This window comes from Schistocerca nitens, chromosome 9, assembly GCF_023898315.1.
Source record: "Schistocerca nitens isolate TAMUIC-IGC-003100 chromosome 9, iqSchNite1.1, whole genome shotgun sequence".
Lineage (NCBI taxonomy): Eukaryota > Metazoa > Arthropoda > Insecta > Orthoptera > Acrididae > Schistocerca > Schistocerca nitens.
This window is the reverse complement of record NC_064622.1, coordinates 17,913,422-17,934,290: the sequence shown is the minus strand read 5'-3', so window position 1 is coordinate 17,934,290 and position 20,869 is coordinate 17,913,422. Positions and strand designations below refer to the sequence as shown.

General features: G+C 37.7%; 1 protein-coding gene across 1 annotated transcript in view; it reads left to right on the top strand.

The window, feature by feature from the left end:
- Window positions 1–14,038, top strand: part of LOC126202965 (putative fatty acyl-CoA reductase CG5065) — a 377,398-nt gene extending 363,360 nt beyond the window's left edge. Inside the window, exon 8 of the mRNA XM_049937102.1 lies at window positions 9,394–14,038. Coding sequence (XP_049793059.1) covers window positions 9,394–9,466 — 73 coding nt within the window. The 3' untranslated portion in view covers window positions 9,467–14,038. The remainder of the gene's footprint in view (window positions 1–9,393) is intronic.
- The last annotated feature ends 6,831 nt before the right edge of the window (window positions 14,039–20,869 follow it).

Below are 20,869 nucleotides of genomic sequence, written 5' to 3'. Positions count from 1 at the left end.
GCAAAAGAAAAGAGGGAAAAATTTGGAGGAATTGAAATGAGTATTGGAAAAGGGTATTAATGTGGGGTAAAAGGATGCTATATGGAAGTGCGAGAAGTGAGAGGAAGGAAAGCACATTCACAAAACTGGGAAAGGGGAAATTGAAAAATTAATAACGCGATCAGAGGAGATAAGGAAAAGATGGAAAGAGTACTTTGACAAACTACTAAATGTGATTAACAGTAATGGAAAGGTAACAGAAGTACAGTGAGGGGACCTAGTCATGGAAGAAGAAAAATAGGTTACTATGTTAGAAGTGGAACTAGCACATAGAAAATGAAAACAGGAAAGGCACCTGGGACAGGTGAAATAAGTGTGGAGGCGTAAAGGCAGGTGGACCTACTAGGCTACAGAGATTATACAGATTGCAAAGATGCAAATGTACTCAAAAATGTGTTCCTGAAGAATGAGGAAAGGGAATAATGATCCCATTGTTCAAGAAGAGAGACAGAAAAGTATGTTGTAACAATTGAAGCATCGAAGATCAGTTAGAAGATGAGTATTATGGCTTTTGACACGGGAGGTCAACAGTGGACTCAATATTTAGTATGGGACAGTTGAAAGAGCATTGAGAGCATCTGGTGGTGACATTTCCTGACTTAATGAAGGCATACAATAGTGTCCCCAGATAAAAGGAGGAGGAAATTGGAAAGCAAACACCTTGAAATTATTTAAGCAATGTATCATAACAGCTCAGCTGTATCCAGACCAAGTTGAAAGAACTGATTTGCTTAGGAATATTACAGAGTTGAGACAAGAAAGTGTTGTGTCGCCATCATTATTTATAAAGGTGATCTATCTGCTTTTGACATTGTGTTGTGGGCAAGTGACAGTAAGGAGGTGCAAGAACAACTAGACATTTTAAATGAAAAATCAAGAAATATGGAATGAAACACAGTGTGGAGAAAAACAATAGTATGGTGGCAACCAGGGGAGACAGAGAAGGTAAGGGATAAATTAATATTTAAGAACAGGATATTGAAATTGTGGATAACTTTAAATATCAAGGAAATGTAATAATGGAGACTGCAAGAATGGAGGCAAAACTTAGCAAAAGAGTACAACAGAGCAATACAGTGTACCAGTGTGTGAAACAGAGCAGGGCTTAGTCTGGGGAAGGAAGTGCTGTAAAAGACATAGTTCACACCCATATTAACATATACGCATCAGAGAACTGGCCAGTAATAAAAAGGGAAGAGAGCAGAATTTAAGCCAGTGAAATTAAATTCTTAAGAAGAATGTTAGGGAAAATGAAGAGGGACAGACTGAGAAATGACAATGTTGGAAACAAAATTGGAGTATAAAAGCTGATTGACAGAATTGAGAAGAATAGGTTAAAATGGTTTGGACATATAAAGAGAATGGAAAGTGGAAGAATATAAGAGTGAATAATGGAGGCCAAATATGAGGGCAAGAGGGAGACACACAGTAAGATGGATTGGCTCAATTAAGACCAGTGAAGAAGAAATATGGACTGTAACAAAACAGTTATAGAAGGACAATTTTGGAAATACCGGGGAAATTGAAGAAGTATCATAAATGTCCTAACCCAGCCTGATGCTGGATAGAGGGGAAAAGAAATGACAATGACTAGCTCATAAATCTGTGTTAAGCTATACTTGGTAAGTTCTATCAATATTAAGAATATGGTCAACATTCATTACACAATGCTAATATAATGACTTAAAAGTGAAATAGAGTATTCTATAGCAATGCAAATGCAGAGGACAATTATAACAGATGATCTGCTGCTGTTTCTCAAACAATCATTTAGGTGTAATTCTAAGCTATTTAGCCACATGCGAAGATTTATTATATGAGAATGTTATCAGTTTACTGCCTTGACAGATATTTCACATTATGTCAAAGTATCAAATAAATATTGAACTTACAAATCTAACCAAATGAAGTGACCTTGCAGAGTTAATGAACTATTTGGTGCCTCCGAAGTTTCATGGAATATTTTCAATTTCCTCCCAACGATTGTTAAGTGATTCAAATAGTTAATAATCATGCAACACACCACATTTGATTGTACTTTTCAGTTCATTCATATTTAATGTTACTAGACCATTGATCAGCTGCTTGTAATGTGCTATAGATTTCACGACAAACATCAGTAAGCTACATATACTGTGGGTGGTTTCACAAAACTCACAGGTGACAGGGGCTGACTGACTAACATATGTTTGCATATGGAATGATGGGCAATGACTGACTACAGGATCATTTACAAACTCTGACTGACTATAGCTTTTTGCAGAATGTCTGTGTAAAGATGCGCGTAGTACAGGAATGTTAAAATGGGAAAATACAGAACCATTACATTTTAGCTATTAGCTTAAAGCACGCCTGAAATTTAAAAAATATGAAAACAGATTAGGCAATGAATTTATTTTTATTAACTGTAAGCTGTATAATTCGAAAATGGCAAAATGATCGATACTGTTGTGTGTTGCAGAAATTTTAATGTGCAATTCCAAAGCTTGCCAACAATTTTCTTGAAAGTGATGTTTTATAATTTGGATATTTCATAAACTAATGTGTTATTTTAGGAAAGTTTTAGCATACATTTTTGGAATCAGAAAAATCATGGCTAGAAAACTATAACAGTAGAATTTTGACAGGATTGCATTTTATGATATGAACATTCTGGAATACATTAATTTGTAGGTAATATGAATAACAAAATATAAAACAATGGATAGTTCAGGATAGAATAACAATATTGAAAGGATGGATTTGCTACACACACCATTGAGTAACTGTTGAGTTGTAGGAAGGCATAATGAAAAAGAATGCTTTCGATTATTTCAGCTTTCAGAAGTCTCACTTCAGCAGTAGGAAACTTACACAAGCACAACTCACACATAGTTCAATACTGGCACCTGGAGACACTTGCCAAGTGTGAGTGAATCGTGCTTGTTTGCGAATATGTGTGTTTTTTCTGCTTCAGAAGAACAACTTTGTCCAAAAGCTGAAATATTTCTGGAATTCTTTTTCATTGTGCCTGTCTGCAACTCAGTGCCTCCTCTGTGTGGTGAGAAGCAATCGTTTCTTTCCATGTTGTTTTGTTTGAAATATAAAATTTCAGAAAGTCTTACAAGGCACTAAGATTGTAAATATTTCCTTAAAACACTTGCAAGTAAACTAAATATATATTAGTATAATAATATCAGTAACTACCGTATTTACCCGAATCTAAGCCGCACTTGAATCTAAGCCGCACCTGAAAAATGAGACTCTAAATCAAGGAAAAAAAAATTTCCCGAATCTAAGCCGCACCTGAAATTTGAGACTCGAAATTCAAGGGGAGAGAAAAATTTTACGCCACACCTCCAAATCAAAACAAAGTTGGTCCATTGTAATATGAGACACAATTTAGGTCAAATGAATGATGAGACAGCTACAGTAGTTTGGTTCGAGACGTAAGCTTAGCGGTTAAGCTTTACCAGGTAGCCATTGTTATGCGTCAGGTGCTTCGTATTTATATGGGTACCCTTCCTTTTTCACGTGCTTTGTCTGGTTTGAATTGATTGCTTATTTTTCTTTGATCAGATAAGTGCCATTCTCTTTGTTATAGGTGTTTGTCACTCTAAGCTGAAAATGCATGACTGTACTGTGTCGTGCATTGTTTGTCGCATTCTGGTAATGAGTGTTTACGACCTGTTGCCGCTCGCAGCATGGCTTGCTTTTGTGCATGCTACCGCCGCTTACAATTTTTTTAAAAAAAGAGAGGAATAGTCTCATTAGCGAAACAATGGCAAGAGACTGCTATTTGTTGTTACTTACACTGCTGCTTTCTTTGATAATGATCAACAAGAATCAAATAATAGATTGCGTGTGATAGAAGATGTTCTGAACGAGAGTTTAGCGAAAATTTTTCTCCGTTTGAAAATCTTTGCAGACGCCTCTTTACTACATTACATTCTGCACAGAAATTAGTCATCTTAGATTTAAAAATCTAGTCATTTGCTGTGCTTCATTTCTGACTGTATCACTATAATCATAAGAATAATACGAATATAAACATGACATGATATGTATACTCTTCCGCGTTTGCTTTTGTCTCACTCTAGTTTCGTAGTTTATTTGGCAGACAGGATTTAAATGAGAGAGCAGCAAACACGAAAGAATACATGGCAAAATGTTTATATTTGTATTATTCTTATGGTGAAGAGAATGCTGCATGTGATTCACAATTCATAAAAGTTCCTATTAGCAATCATCTTTTCTCACAGGTACGAAAAAATTCAGAACGTAGAGTTGGCCGTATTGACAAACATCCCAAACAGTCTTGCCAGTCGGATTTTCGTAGTACATTGAAATGCTGCTACAGTCAAAGATGAACAATACGGAATTTGTATTTACTTCGTTGGATAATGTATGAAAATGCAGTGGTCGAAACTCGGGGCGAAGAAAAAAGCTCGTCTTCCACCTTTTTTTTTTTTTTATTTTTAATTTATTTACTGACGCAGAGGTATTGGCGCCAGTATTTATCTTTGTGCCTGCAAAGCATGCCTGTGTAGCGCTACATATATTCGACGGCAGAAGTTAGTTGTGGCAGCACACACCAATGTTTTTCAGAACTTCCGCTTACTTTGCACTCGATTCTAAGCTGCAGGCTGTTTTTTGGATTACAAAAACCGGAAAAAAGTGCGGCTTATATTCGAGTAAGTACAGTATCCAGTGAATAATAAAGTTTAGTGACATATTACACGATAAGAATTCGGAAATTATGTGTAATCATGGTATATGCATTAAGTGCATAATGGAAAAAACAAAAGTAAACAAAATTATTGAACAGGTGGTATTATAGCATGTGGAACAATTCCACCCGGATATGTCTCAACCTCTGAAAATTTGTGCCAGGACCCAGACTTTGTGGATTTTGTGCGCTTCACAATCAGTAACCTTACTTTAGGCTCTCCACCCTCAGCTCATAGCACAATACAAATTCTCAGTATTAACTGGTTCTGCCTCCTATGGGCAAGGTTTTTCCACTGTGGGAATACACCAAATGGAGAGTGGTTGATAATTGGATGATTTTGCATACCTTGAGTTACCACAGTGGCAGCAATGAGGTTAAAACTGAGGTAGTGAAGCCTGCTGGACTCATACAGGTGACTGTCATCTTAGAGAAGTGGCACCTTTTCAGGTGCACCAATGGAGTACAGATGGTACAGATTTGATTCTGCCATCACCTACATAGTACCAAAGCACAGATTCTCCGGAGTAACAGACGTCTCTGAATTATGTTCATGTTTAGAATGAAGGGCATTTTTGCACCATCTTTGCAATTGAGATTTTCACTTCCTTCCACCATCACAACAATTCCCCCCCCCCCCCTCCCCCTTCCGCCCCGTCATTTGTTACCCTATACGAGGAGCTCTTACTGTTTACTCTTGTCCAGAGCATGACAAACCCAGATTTCTTGTGAGGTTTTATCACACCACCTCTTCCTTCCTGTGGCAAACTTGGGAACAGCTGTGGTGGACTGACACCACTATTAGAATTAACATAATAAGAAGAGAAAACCAAGAGGAGTGAGAGAATGAAGAGATATTGGGGAGAAAGGAGATGTATTGAACAAATCAGTCATGATCCTAAAGGTCTGAAATGAACCAGTACAAAAAGGCAAAGGTTTACACGAGTCCATGTACTAATAGCAATAACGTACATTTGAAGTGACAGTTGAAATTTTGTACCTAGACTAGGACTCAAAGCGGATTTTTCATGAACATTCAAAAGAATCACAATAAAATGAAAACACCATTAGGACAAGTGTGTGAAATGAGATGGGGAGTACTTTGAAGGAGATGTGTGCTGAAAATCTGTAGCTGAATAAAAATGTTATTTCAAAAAGTTCAGTTGTTTTTTGAATGGATCTTGTGCAGGGTGTCTCAATTCTTTTGGGGCAAATTGAAACAGTTGACAGTGGGTCCACAATCAGTTATTTTGAGATAGGGAACCAATGGTCAGAAATGCATGTTTATTATATTTGGACATATACAGTGCATGCCATACAAGAACAATGTAGTTAATAGTAATTGTTTAAAGTGACAACTGCCAGTCCCAATGCGTGTATTGCAATGTAGCATGCAGTTCTGCTGCACTCTTGCAAAGATGTAGGCTGTCTGTTGTACACTGGAACAGGCAGCGGGTGATAAACAATGTACATCCCTGACCATCAAACAGACGTATTGTACACAACATGTGTCATACGATGACCCCATGTGTCGCATCGGCATGTTAACCTGTGCCGCATACACACCACTATCTGTGGTGTCAGTTGTCCATTGTATGAGACAGCTTGTCATGTGTTACTGTGTACAGTGCAAGGTGCGTAGTCAAAGACAGAACGCAACTCGTCACGACAGCAGGCAGATGTGCATTTAATGAATGGTGTGATGGGATGGAGTGTGTCTGTATAGCAACATGAATGTGTAGAGAACACTTTCCCAACACCTCATCCTAATTGGAAGAAGTTCTGTGAATACCACCTTTTGAGAGACAGTGTCATTCATGCCACAGACAGCCGGCCAAGACTTTGAGGAGACTGTTTTGGACCGTGTGTCTTACCCCCCAGCAACATGTACCCATCAACTTGCCTGCGAAACACACGCTTCGAAGGATGCAGTGTGAGGAGTGTACTGGTGGAAAAGGTACTACACACCTTTCATAAAGAATGTGTGCAAGCACTTGTACCAACAGATTTTGAGCCCTGCATTCACTTATGTCAGTGGATTATCCACTGCAGTGCTGTAGTGCCGAACTTTTTGCAGTTTGTATTGTTTGTGGATAAACCTCCATGTCTGGCATTAGGACAGTCCCCGTGACACATACATTGATGGCCACCGGAAACGATTCTCTATCAATGTATGGGCAGGCACTGTCCAAGATCACCTAGTAGAATCTGATTTGTTGCCTCCCTGCTTGACTGGTGCATGTCACCTGGTGGCTCTGCAGGATGTGCCATCACACTTCTTGGAGACTGTTTCTCTTGTTGTCTGCGAAAAGATGTGTTTTCAACATGATGGTACACCAGCGTACTTTGATGTTAATGTCTGCAAGCATCTGAACAACACATATCCTCAAATTGTTGGATTGGAAGGGGATGGCCAGCACGGTCACTGAGTCTTACACCTTTGGGTGTTTTTCCTCTGGGGTTACGTCAAGATGTTGCTGTACGAAACCCCATAGAAACTGATGAAGACGTGTTTGCTAGGGTCCGAGCTGCCTGTCCCCTGGTACAACAGGCAAAAGAGATCATTCAGAGAGTGCAGCAGAACTTGATGCTCCATTGCCAAGCATGCACTGAGACTGGCGGTCATCAGTTTGAACAGTTACTAGGAGCTACGTTGCTGTTATGCCGTGTACATTGTGTATATCCATAACACAATAAAACAACAAAAACAATCAATTATTGATGAAATTATTTAATTGGATAGTTAAAAAAATCTACTCATCAAGCGGTGACAGAACACACACATAAAAGACTGTTGTGATTGGCAAGCTTTCGGAGCCAGTGGCCCCTTCTTCAGGCAGAAGGGTTGAAGAGGATGGCAGAAGGGTGAAGGAAAAAGACTGTAGAGGTCTAGGAAAAGGGGTAGATTTTGAGAAAGTCACCCAGAACTGCTTAAAGGTGGAAGACAGGGTTATAAGCAAGCAGAGAGTACTACTAAAAGATCGTGCACGAGTTAATAAGAGTGAGTAAGCCAAGTGCACTGTATGTAACAGAAGTGGGAGGGGGCAGTGAAAAATAGACGGGAATGACAATGAAAGATGTAGAAAACTAGAACAGAGTGAAGCAAAGAGCAGTTACAGTGAAGAAAAGCTGAGACTCAAGAAAGAAATTAACATAAATTAAGGCCAGGTGGGTGGCGAGAACCAAGAACATGTTGTAGTGCTACTTCCCACCTGTGGAGTTCTGAGAAACTTGTACCTGGGGGAAGAATCCCAGTGGTGCGTGTATGTGAAACAGGTGCCAGGGTCATGAATGTCACGTTGTAGAGCATGTTCTGCAACAGGATATTGCGAGTTGCCAGTATATACCCTCTGCCCGTGCCCATTCGTCCTAATTGATAATTTGGTGGTAGTCATGCCGATGTAGAATCTCGTCCGATGCATTCCCACAATCGGTCTTTCCTTCTTATCCCGTATCGTAAGTCTCCTCTGACCCATGGTTCTGGGTGACTTTCCCAAAATCCAATCCTTTTCCTAGACCTTTTCCTTCACCCTTCAACCCTTCTGCCTGAAGAAGGAGCCACTGGCTCCGGAAATTGCCAGTCACAACAGTCTTTTATGTGTGCGTTCTTCCGCCACTTGGTGAGTAGATTTTTTATCTATCAAATTAAATAATAATAACACAATAAATATGTATTTCTGACCACTGGTTCCCTATTCAATATAATTGGATGTGGGCCCATTATCAGCTGTTTAAGTTTGACTCGAAAGGCTCAAGTCACATTGTACACATTGCAGTATACGTCAGTTGGGTTAAGTCAGCCAGGCACTCTGCCTTGGTTCCTTTGAAATGGTGTTGTTACTATGATGTGTGAGCCAGTGTGTAAGCATTCTTAACACTGAGTGCCTGTGAGACTTGGGGTTGAGCCAGGTCGAATGCTTGGGTAGCCTACTAGTAACGCAACTGTTCGCAAAATTCAGGAAATGCAGATTCCAGGACTGGTCTCGGCACAAATTTTTATTTGTCACTTCAGATGGATATCAACATGATCACTGTGAGAAGCAGAAATTTAGGGTGTGTTACAACGTTCCAACTTCGTAGATAGTTTTAATTTTGTGAGCAATGTTCACTAAAGGAACCACTTTGTCTGCTGTTGTCATGAAAATTTTGAGTGTGTAAACTCATAACACATTAAAAATGAGTGTTCTGATATTGTATCTGACATTAAACTATTACACCAATAACACATGCCGGCCAGTGTGGCTGAGCAGTTCTAGGCGCTTCAGTCTGGAGCCACGCGATCGCTACGGTCGCAGGTTCGAATCCTGTCTCGGGCATGGATGTGTGTGATGTCCTTAGGTTAGTTAGGTTTAAGTGGTTCTAAGTTTTAGGGGACTGATGACCTCAGATGTCGAGTCCTATAGTGCTCAGAGCCATTTGAACCAATAACACAAAGCAGCTCTCAGCTTGATATTGAGCAATTCATTTATGTTCTCTGGTAGTTTCACTTCCAACCATTATCACTTCATTGCTATAATGATTCTAAGTCTGTAATAGTTGAATGAGCAAACACCTGTAGCTGATATGAAGATCTGATCATAAATAGAACACTTTAAAATTAATATCGTGAAACTGTCACAGTTTAATGACAAATATTTCTTTTTCAGGTTGTACTGGGCTCATCGCATTACTCAGGTGCTAACTTTTGTGTTTCTGCTGAAGATTGTTAAACTGAGGTGATTGTAAGGCACTTTACAAGTTATCAGTGACAATGAATAATCCTGGTTGTTACTTGGAAAGTTTGCAAAACTTGTCTACAAGGAACACTGCATATTTTGTCTTTTTCGGATGATGTTCCAGGACATGTAATACGGAGGAAAATTCTGTTAAACTAGAATGTGAGTGAAGGATATGCACATTCAAAGAAGGCCAGTTGCATTTCTGACAGGAAATTGTCGTGGAATTCTGAATTCTCTGGTTGTTTTGCTAAAATATATTTTAAATGCTCTGGTTATCAGACCAGTTTTGTATGAAATAGAAACAAAATTCTAGGCCAATCACTCTCAGTGAAATAAGAAAATTGTGGTTTTTATTCTCATTTATTATGCTGCAAAGTGTATTTTTGCACAGGGAGGATTCCTCAGTATGTCAACATCAAAAATCAGAATGTGACAGCCCAACCCTCAGTTTTCAACAAACAGTGTGTCTGTAAGAGCTGTGCCCTTCCAGAGGTAGTCATTGGAAAATTTAAAAAAAAATCTTTTGAAGATTAAATAGGATGTACTGTCTAAAAAGTGCTTAGTTTTATTTTGTGTTACTCTATAAATCTGTGTGTGCTTCTTTTAAGTTTATACATTTTGTCTTACAATGTGTACTGAAAATATAAAATAAAAGTTGTATAAACATTTATTCTATTGGAGAGGAATATTATCATGAATGAGCATTTCTGATAATTCTTATTGTAACATTATGTGTTTTGGGAGAACAGCAGGTGAGATGGACACAGCAAGAAATAAGGAAATAAAGCTGTCATTGTTCAAATCCGTCCCAGGCTTTATCATAAATGGGAAATGGTGGAATGCAGGTTTTTGTCGTACAGTGAACTCCAGTAGCATGTATTTTGTGCATATACACTTCATTCAAACCTGTAATTAAGCCTATATAACCTGTACTGCTTGAAGTTTTCTTTGGCATAATTAATATGACATCCAAGATGCAGTAAAATAACTGTGATGTGTTCACTGTTATTTTGATTTTCTAAGTTCCTCACTCTTTTTCCATACTTATTTTTCTGTATATTGACATATCACTTTTGTAAGTACTTAAATGTTACAATTATGATTAATGCTCAGAGTGTATGAAGTTCAGTAACTGATACTATAATGGTGAGAAACTCTTTTGCGTTGAGTGTATTAAATTTTTCTAAAAAGCAGTCAGTATAACACAACAAAAGTTGATTGACTCATGATAATTACTGCTTATCCACAAATAATCCATCTCTGTTACATTTTCATGTTATTTTTGCCTCATGATTTGTCAGAATGGTGATCTTATGTGTCAGGAAAAAGCAGACACTTTCTGTACAACTGTACAGGCCAGTGCTGGTTGATATTTGTGGTTTGGTGAAATAAATACTGTAGTTATGCAGGTAGTTATAAATGCATTTTTAGCATTCAGGGTGAAATAGTTAGGAGCTGTAGAATGAGCATCCTTTCACTTCACTTTCAGGAGCTGAAGCCTGTAGTATGACAATGAAAAAAAAATCATAAAACTGCATGCAGGTGGATTTTCAATATCCCACCTGTTACAAGTTTGCTATGTAAGCGATCAAGAAAAGTTTTACAGTGTATATTGCTGACTGGATAGGCCATTAGACTATTTTCTTCCTTGTATTTGCAGAATTTTCTGGTGAAAATTTATATTTTTAGTAATGACAGTAAGATGAACATGACACTGGCACAGGAGGTTTCAGTAAATACAATGACTGACATGTGGAAAGTCCCACACAAAAGGACCTATGTGTGTCCTAGTGCCTCTTCATTAAATAAGTCTCTTTGAAGCTTATATAAAATGATGTACAGTATATAACTTTCAGTTATTTATAATTCTTCAATAATTGGTATATTTGAAATGTGATGTGCCTTTCTCCTATATGCTCTTTCATGTATGCACATTTAGCTGTTGTTATGAAAAATTTTCTCTAATTGTTGAGATAGTAAGCTGTTGACAACTAATTGTTTCTGTACAATATTTGAAAATATATTTCCATTGGCAAAGATTACTGTTCCATACATGGTTATTAAGCTATATCTTACACTTGTAATAACTTTTAAATTTCTGATTTGTTGTCATGGACCGTATTCAGTTACCGTGAGCTGTATGGAAAATAGTGTGCAGTCAGTCTTTCAAGTTCTGTATGATATTTGACCATTAATATTTGTTACCTCCATTTTCAACGTAATAAAAAATTTTATATGCCTTTTTAGTAAGATCTGTATAATGTAAAATTAGTATATTTTTACATTAGATGAGCAACATTACAGCGAAGAAAGAATATTCATTTTTTTATTAAAACCAAATGCTATGGCATATTTGACATATAATTAAATTTTATTTGGTAATTTTTTAATTTCATAAATAGAATTGGATCAATGTTTAGTTCTTTCTTCAGAAGTCAGTGGCTACTTAATTAATCACCAGAATAAAATATTATATGTTCTCCAGGATTGTTGAGCACCTTATTGATGCAATAACATGCATAAAGCAAAATTTCGTTTCACACTGAGAATGATACTGATTGAAATATTACATGTGCTGTATTGTAAGTGATCTGGCCAGAAAGTGATATAATAGAACATGTCCATATTCTCACAGAGTGTATAATTCTGTCTCAAAAAAGTGAAGAAATTGTTGACTGGTAATTCACCACTGCACAAAAATACAAATATTTCATTTTTATGGCGCTATGAAGTGTGTGTCTATTGCCAACAGAAATTTTCTGCATATTTAAATATTTAACCCATTCACTTTTAAAGCAGTTTTTGACCAATAAGTGTTTATAAGGGTCTGCTAAGAGGTAATAAAAGTATCTTTAGTGTACACATTTGAGTGGACAATGTACATTTACTCATTATCTTGATCAGGCATTGCAGTTGTGCTGTGGTCACTAAGAATGTTAATATTTATGATGACATATGTTCTTCAGAGAAAGTTTGAAAATCTTACTGCTGTTTATATTTTACTGTTCTAACGTGGAAGACTGCAGATGAACACATGGCGTCTGTGTGTGTGTGTGTGTGTGTGTGTGTGTGTGTGAGAGAGAGAGAGAGAGAGAGAGAGAGAGAGAGAGAGAGAGAGAGAGGGGGGGGGATTGAAAGGACTAATAGGTCTTCTAGTCAATGAAGGTATGAACATAGAAATTTGTCAGTGTGTTTTCCAGTAATGCTCACTTGTGAAATATTACTAATTTTTGTAAGTGGTGCCATCACACACAGAGCAGTATAAGTGAAAACTGTGTGTCACATAAAAGAACAAAAGCAATTTTGTTAATAATTCACTTAAAATGCCTGCATTGTTTGGAGAACACATCAACACATACACTTCATAATTTTGTTCATTCCATAAACAGTTAAGTGTTCAAAAAACTATTCTGTGCAATTTATTTCAATAGTTCATTGTAAATGTCTCTGAAACTTGTATTTTGACAAAGCAAACACAAAATTTAAGCATGGGAGGTACATAAAAATATAAGCATGGGAAAGTGGTATCAGTGTAGATTCTGAACACATTCAGTATGTAAATATTTGCCAGTTAGACTGAAAAATGTGTAAAGTTTAGCCTATTTAAAGTTATCTTTTATTGGTTTATTACAAACAACACACACACACACACACACACACACACACACACACACACGAACTGTCATGCTGTATAGCAAGAAGTGGAAGAGTCTAATCTTTCACTAGAATCTCACTTTCTTATGTACATATCCCAATTTTAACTTATGCTTACTATATAATTTATTTTAACATTACTAATGAGTGAGTCCTGAGAACAGAAACTACTGGAACCACCTATACAAAGTGAAACTGATTATTTACAAGGGAGAGTATAAGTTATGTTATCAGAATTGCTTGTAGGAATTTTTAAACTTTGATCACAATTTCCTAAAACAGAGACGTGATCATCCAAGTATTTCAGTATTTTTGAAGTGTCATGTTAATACTACAATTAAAAAGTGAATAAGGCCTTCTTACACCATGTAACAATAGAACATTAAATTGCAAAATATACTCAGTTTACTTCTGTATGAGCATACAGAAATTTGTGCAGTATTATGAATGAGCAAGTCGTTTATGAAAAAAAGAGAAACTGTTATTTTAATAACATACAGGAGTAGAATGATACAATGATTATTTTACTGTAAATTTCTTGTAATTAAATATGTAAAACAAATGTTGCTAGCTACAAAACTGCATTAAAATTTTCTTTCAGTATTTCATTAAGCATAAATATTTTTATGACCATGTAAAAGAAAAACAGAAAAAAGAAAAGCAACTTCATGGCTTTAATGCAAATATCTTCTGCAGAAGTATTGTGTATTCTATAATACAGTTACAGCAAAGGAACAGTATAAAGTGAATTTTATGCTTGAAACCAAGGTAAATTTACAACATATTTTTGCTTTGCTGCTTCTCAGTATATAAAAGCAATTTTCTCTGTGATGAATGGTTCTGTGTATTTTAGTTTTTATTTTGACAGTGTAAAATTAACCATATGTACTAAAAATTCCAAACAAAAAATTCACAATGATTGTACTATTATTGAATGTGAGAACTTTTGTGTTGATTAAAAATTAAAGAATTTCTGCCAATCAGTTTTGTACTTATCATATGTTCTTGTTGGTTAGTTTTTAATATTTCTTATGACAACAGATGAATTGTTTCATAAACAAACAGTGACTGTATTTGACAAATGGATAAAAACCTCATAAATAAAAGTATCATAGATGAGTGACACACATCATGTTGAAGCAGATTGATTGGTGAGTGCAGAAATGCTGGGGGAAAAAATGCCAATAGTTACTTTCTGCTTCGTAAGTAGGTAAGGAGAAGATAACCACACATTATCCCTGATATTTCCTACATATTTGATGTACTTCTCTCGGCCGTGGTTTTAAGTAGTAGTTTCCGATGATTTGCTTTAGTTCTTCTATAGGAGCCCCATGGTATGTACATTATTAATTCTTTGTAAAAGTTTGCTACTTCTCGTTAATAGAACTTATTCGGAGTGTGTGTGCAAGACACAAGAGCAACAGCTGTAAGAACAAGTGCAGCAGTTCTGATAGATTCACAGTTCGTCCATGTGTATTTTGTCCCTTCTTGAGATGTTGCTCTTTCTGGCAGCCGACAAATAACCATTCCTCATCTGAGTTGTTCATTTTTATTTTTAATTAGAATTATAACTATGTATCATTTCAGTGTACCCCCAATGTACGGTACGGTATATTGAAAAGTATACTCAAGACAAGTTAACTTAACCTAACCTGGAGGAAAAGACCATTTATTTTCTTTCCTAGTCGACTAGGTAGATACAGGGTTTATGATTACTTGCACTGGTGGTAATAAGGAGAGTGGCAGAATGAAACAGGTGGTTTCAGTGCTAACTAGTGAGAGACTGGTCAGAATCTCCAGGCTGCGGTATATTGGTCAATGGTCGTCAGAGGGCGGTACCATCTTACATGCTTACACTGGCAGCCGTACCGCATATGGACACAAGCCACAACTGTCACTTGGAGTCCGAGTATCTCCATCGTGTTCTCTCTGTCGATACTCGGGGCTTCGCGGGGAACCCAGATCGTCCTCGGATACTAAAATTTATATAAATAACAGCTGTGGGCAATACCCATTGAACAGAATGTGACAAATGGCTTCTTCACCAGGGTTAACTGCTACATTAGCTTTGAGAATTACTAAATTTACTTCTGCCTGGCACACCTGACATGCAAGTCACAATCTGGTAGACTAAGATCCCTATATGAACACACTACCTTTTTGTTTACCGAGCGAGGTGGCACAGTGGTTAGCACACTGGACTCTGAGGACTACAGTTCAAACCCAGGAACAGGCATCCTAATTTGGGTTTTCTGTGATTTCCCTAAAATGCTAATGCCAGGATGGTTTCTTAATCTTATGGGACCTATGACCTCACTGTTTGGTCCCTTCTTCCAAATCAGCCAACCCTTCTTTGCTGTAAAATTCTACACAAGAATCAAGAGTTAGATTCCTGGATAACTTTGTACTGAGGAAAAAGAAAGTTTAAGAGAGCATTTAATCTTCATGCTACTCATTGTTGTCAGTACAGATAGAACTAACACAATTATAGACTAAGTGCATGTGTAGTAATTAAGAACACAAAATAGAAATAATCAGCAGGAAATGTTAAGAGTTGGAAACAATACAATACATTACGATACTCTTGTTTCACTGTGTAAAATGTCAGTCAGACAACATTATTGTTCACACATATGTGTGTGTGTAAATTGTGGACTGTTATATTACGAACACAAAATTAGCATAGCAGCTCTGAAACATAGTCATACTGTATTACCATGCATTAATAGAGATGAAGAGAGGTATATTTATTGCTAAATACAGTGTTATAAGGTAAAGTTGTTCACTCTTCACACTTACGATTGGAATACAGTACTCGTTAAATGAAACAATATATTCAATATAATTAATGTAAAATACAATAATGCGTTCCATGCAGAAAAACTACTAAAAGTTACATGTTATTCATGCCATTTATTCAAAGAAAATTATACATACAGGATTATGTACTTCATTATTCATACGCATAACTGATTTTTTTCAACTAGGAAGGTACCTATAACTACCTATAACCATTTTTTTCTGCCGAAGCTTCAATACTTGGTGAAAATGTGACACAGCGTTATCGTCAAATAAATTTGCAGCGCGCATGGCCACTGCTTTATTGGGATGATGATTTTCAATGTATGATGCTACCGATTCCCATGCTTTCAGCAGTTCTCTTATTGTGCCAGAAGCTTGCTGTTACCGCCTCCTCCTCCTCCTCCTCCTCCTCTTCTGAAGAACTCCTCTCCACAATTTCCCGCTGTGAAACACACTGCAACTCCATAAGCTCTTCGGTCGTTCCTTGGCTGTGATCTTCCACAATCTCATTGATATCCACTCCTAACCCCATGCTCTCGGCCAAAGACACAATCTTATTGACTACAGGCTCCACAGCTACTGACTCAAATGCCTCAGAGTCATATTCGTTAATGCACTCCAGCCAAAGGTTCTCCCAAGCGTAAGGAAGAGTTCTCTTGGTAACCCCTTCCCATGCCATTATGATTATCTCGACGCAGGCAACGATGTTGAAGTGAGCTTCAATCAACTGGAAGCAATGCTCGAAGAGTGCTTTAGTGTATAGCTTCTTAAAGTTAGAAATAATCTGCTGGTCCATAGGCTAGAGTAATGGAGTTGTGTTGTGAGGCAGAAATTGCATCTTGATGAATTGAAATTCCTCAAGGAGGTGAACATGTAGGCCTGAAGAATGGGCACGAGCATTGTCCATAACAAGCAAGACATGGAGTGGCAGATTGACCTTGAGCAAGTATTTTTTCACCAATGGACCAAACACTTCATTTGATTCAATCACAAGAAAGATCATGTGTCACCCGAGCCTTGTTATTGCACCTCCACATCACATTTAACCTGCTCTTGTGGACTTTACACTTCTTGAAGGCTCATAGAGTTTCTGAATTGTAAATAAGCAGAAGTTTAATTTTCAAATCACTGCTTGCATTGGCACAGAATAGCAGTGCGAGACAGTCTTTCATTGCCTTGTGACTGGGCAATGCATTCTCCTCTGCTGTTACAAAGGTACGCTTCAGCATCTTTTTCCAGAATAGACCCACCTTGTCACAATTAAAAACCTGTTGTGACAGATAACCCTCAGAATCTACAAGCATCCTGAAGTTGCTGATGAAGTTCTGTGCTGCCTTTGTATCAGAGCTGGCTGTTTTGCCAAGTCTCACAATGTTGTGGATGCCAGTTCTCTTAAACTTCTTGAACCACCCACAGCTTCCCTTAAACACTTCTTCGGCCACTGATGATCCTGGAATCTTCTTAATGAAGTCGACAAAAAACAATCTTGCCCTCCCACAAATGATGTTCTCGGTAATAGTGTCCCCTCGCAAGTGCTTTTCATTTATCCATATAAGGAGCAACTCTATGACATTGTCCAGAATACGAGACCATTGTTTAGATATTCATGTCACTCCCTTCGAAGCATCTATCTCCTTAATCTTGTCCTTGTTCTTGAGCATAGTGCAAATAGTTGGTGTAGAGTGATTGCTCATGCTTGCCGAATCAGCGACACTCACACCACTTGCGGCTTTATCGTTAGGGACATTTCTACGAATGTTATTAAAATTTGCACACAAAAAACACTGTGTGAACACAGGTTTAGAGAAGTGTGTGATCACAAGCTGCATTAAGATGGTAGCAGAAAGAGTGCTAAACTCAGACTGCAGTACGTACTAAAGACATTGTCCATATGCCGCTGCCAACAATGAAAGGTGTTCATATTCTTGAATGTTTCCGTGGCGCACGATCAACTGGCGAGTCATTTTCTTAGAATTTGTCGTGCTTATTATGCGAATTGTGCCGTTATGGGAGGTGCTTGTTAAGTGAGGCTCCACTGTATTGACCACCTGTCTGTACTGACAGGCACTGCGATTTCATGCATAATACATATTTCACATTTGTCCTCATGTGAATGGAGATATTTCATGTAAATTCAGCTCAGTTAAAAAACATACATTTCAGATTAGCTTTTCATATGTGGAGTTCATAAGAGTCTATTGTTTAGATGGGAAAAGTGCATAGGTACAGAAAGTGGGGACTAATTTTGTTAATAACATGAGACATCCTTGCCAGTGTTCACCAAAGAAATGTTTACCTATATATATATATAATAGAGGGAAACATTCCACGTAGGAAAAATATATCTCAAAACAAAGATGATGTGACTTACTAAATGAAAGTGCTGGCAGGTCGACAGACACACAAACAAACACAAACATACACACAAAATTCAAGCTTTCGCAACAAACTGTTGCCTCATCAGGAAAGAGGGAAGGAGAGGGAAAGACGAAAGGATGTGGGTTTTAAGGGAGAGGGTAAGGAGTCATTCCAATCCCGGGAGCGGAAAGACTTACCTTAGGGGGAAAAAAGGATGGGTATACACTCGCACACACACACATATCCATCCACACATATACAGACACAAGCAGACATATTAAAAGACCTTGTGACTGTATATGTGTGGATGGATATGTGTGTATGTGCGAGTGTATACCCGTCCTTTTCTCCCCATAAGGTAAGTCTTTCCGCTCCCGGGATTGGAATGACTCCTTACCCTCTCCCTTAAAACCCACAACCTTTCGTCTTTCCCTCTCCTTCCCTCTTTCCTGATGAGGCAACAGTTTGTTGCGAAAGCTTGAATTTTGTGTGTATGTTTGTGTTTGTTTGTGTGTCTGTCGACCTGCCAGCACTTTCATTTGGTAAGTCACATCATCACATATTGTGTGGATGGATATGTGTGTGTGTGTGAGTGTATACCCGTCCTTTTTTCCCCCTAAGGTAAGTCTTTCCGCTCCCGGGATTGGAATGACTCCTTACCCTCTCCCTTAAATCCCACATCCTTTCGTCTTTCCCTCTCCTTCCCTCTTTCCTGATGAGGCAACAGTTTGTTGCGAAAGCTTGAATTTTGCGTGTATGTTTTTGTTTGTGTTTGTTTGTGTGATAGTTGTCCAAGTTGTACGTGTGTTTGTTAGTGTAAAAAACAGTTTTGGCCAGAAGCTAAGTGATTTCCATCTTTCTACTGCAAGTTGTCCACTGTTTAGCAACTTGTTTACTTGATGAACAGCAGTCTATCCTAGTACATGTATCACAATGAAAATAATCAATTATTGATGATATAATTAAATGGATAGATAAAAAAATCTACTCACCAAGCGGCAGCTCGGGTACACACACAAAAAGATTTAACTTTTACAAATTTTCGGGGCCAGTGGCTCCTCCTCCTGGCTGAAGAGTTGCAGGGGAAGGAAGAGAGGTAAGGGAAAATAACTGGAGAGGTTTAGGGAAAGGGGTACAGTTCAGAAAAGTAACACAGAACCCTGGGTCAGGGGAGACTTATTGGACAGGATGTGACGAGAAGACCTTCCCAGTCCGTGAGCAATATTTAAAAAATCGGAAGGAAAACTTGGCTGCTACTGTTAAGGTGAGACAATCATTTTGTGTGGGTGCAAAATGAGAGAGGAGTTTTCTGACCATCCAGAACTTAAATAGCTACAAATTGCAAATGGAATAGATCTCAGAACACATCTTCAAAGAGATAAGACCGCAGCAGCAATGACTAATTTTATTGTGAACAGCTACTTTTAAAATTAGTTAATTTTGTGTAACTAATTGACTTTTTTCCATTTCCCGTATAGCGGAGATGCTTTTTTGAGTCTTAAATAGGCACAACAAAAAGCCTCTCACAATTAGAGCTTTCAGACGTTAAGGCCTACGTCAATAAAAGACAGACATATGTGCACACACACGCACATGCACACACCAATGCAACTCAGTGCATGAGTTGCGTTTGCATGAGTGTATGTGCATGTGTGTGTGTGTGTGTGTGTGTGTGTGTGTGTGTGTGTGTGTGTGTGTGCATGTGTGTGTGTTTTGTTGATGAAGGCCTTAATGGCTGAATGCTATAATTGTGAGAGTCTTTTTGTTGTGGCTATCTGTGACTCAGCATCTCCGCTATATCGTGAGTAGCAGCTTTCCTCCTCATAATATTGTTACAGTCCATCCTGGATTTTCCATTGTTTGATTTTTTTTCCATTTCTGCAGATAAGTGAACTGATAGGATATCTGAGAAATATTTGAATTTATATGTTACAAATGTTAATGGTCAAAATAACCCATGGTGCTGTTTCTGTAAATTAGTACCAGTGCCAAATGCTGATGCAAAGTCTCTTGAAGAAAAAATTATCCAAGCTATCTCAGAAGATGGCATAGGTGGGGAAATTCTTAAAGGAAAGGTCGTAGGATTTGGTACAGATGGAGCAGCAGTGTTTACTGGTAAAAAATAAGGTGTTGCAGCTAGAATTATGAAAAATATCTCCACACCTGATTAGTGTACATTGTATGGCTCATAGGATGGACCTTGTTTCTTAACTAGTTTTTAGTGATGGAAATGCTGTTTATAACTTTGAATGCTTGTTAGATGAACTTTATAAAATTTTCAGTAAACCACATACAGCTGCAAAACTTGAAACATTGTGGTGGCTATATGTGTCATTGGCTATGTGAAAGTTAAAAAGCTGTTTCATATCTGTTGGATTTATAGTGAGGCAGTTGCTTTGTTGGCATAGTTGAAAGATTTTCGCTATATCATACAGTTCCTAGACTTAGAACCTGAAATCAGTGAATTATTAAGGAGAGAACACTGAGATTTATAATAAGCATTCACTGAGGAAAAAATATCATGTGTTCCATCTCTAATTACAAAAATGATGCAAAAAGAATGTGTTTCATACAGTGAAATAGACAATAA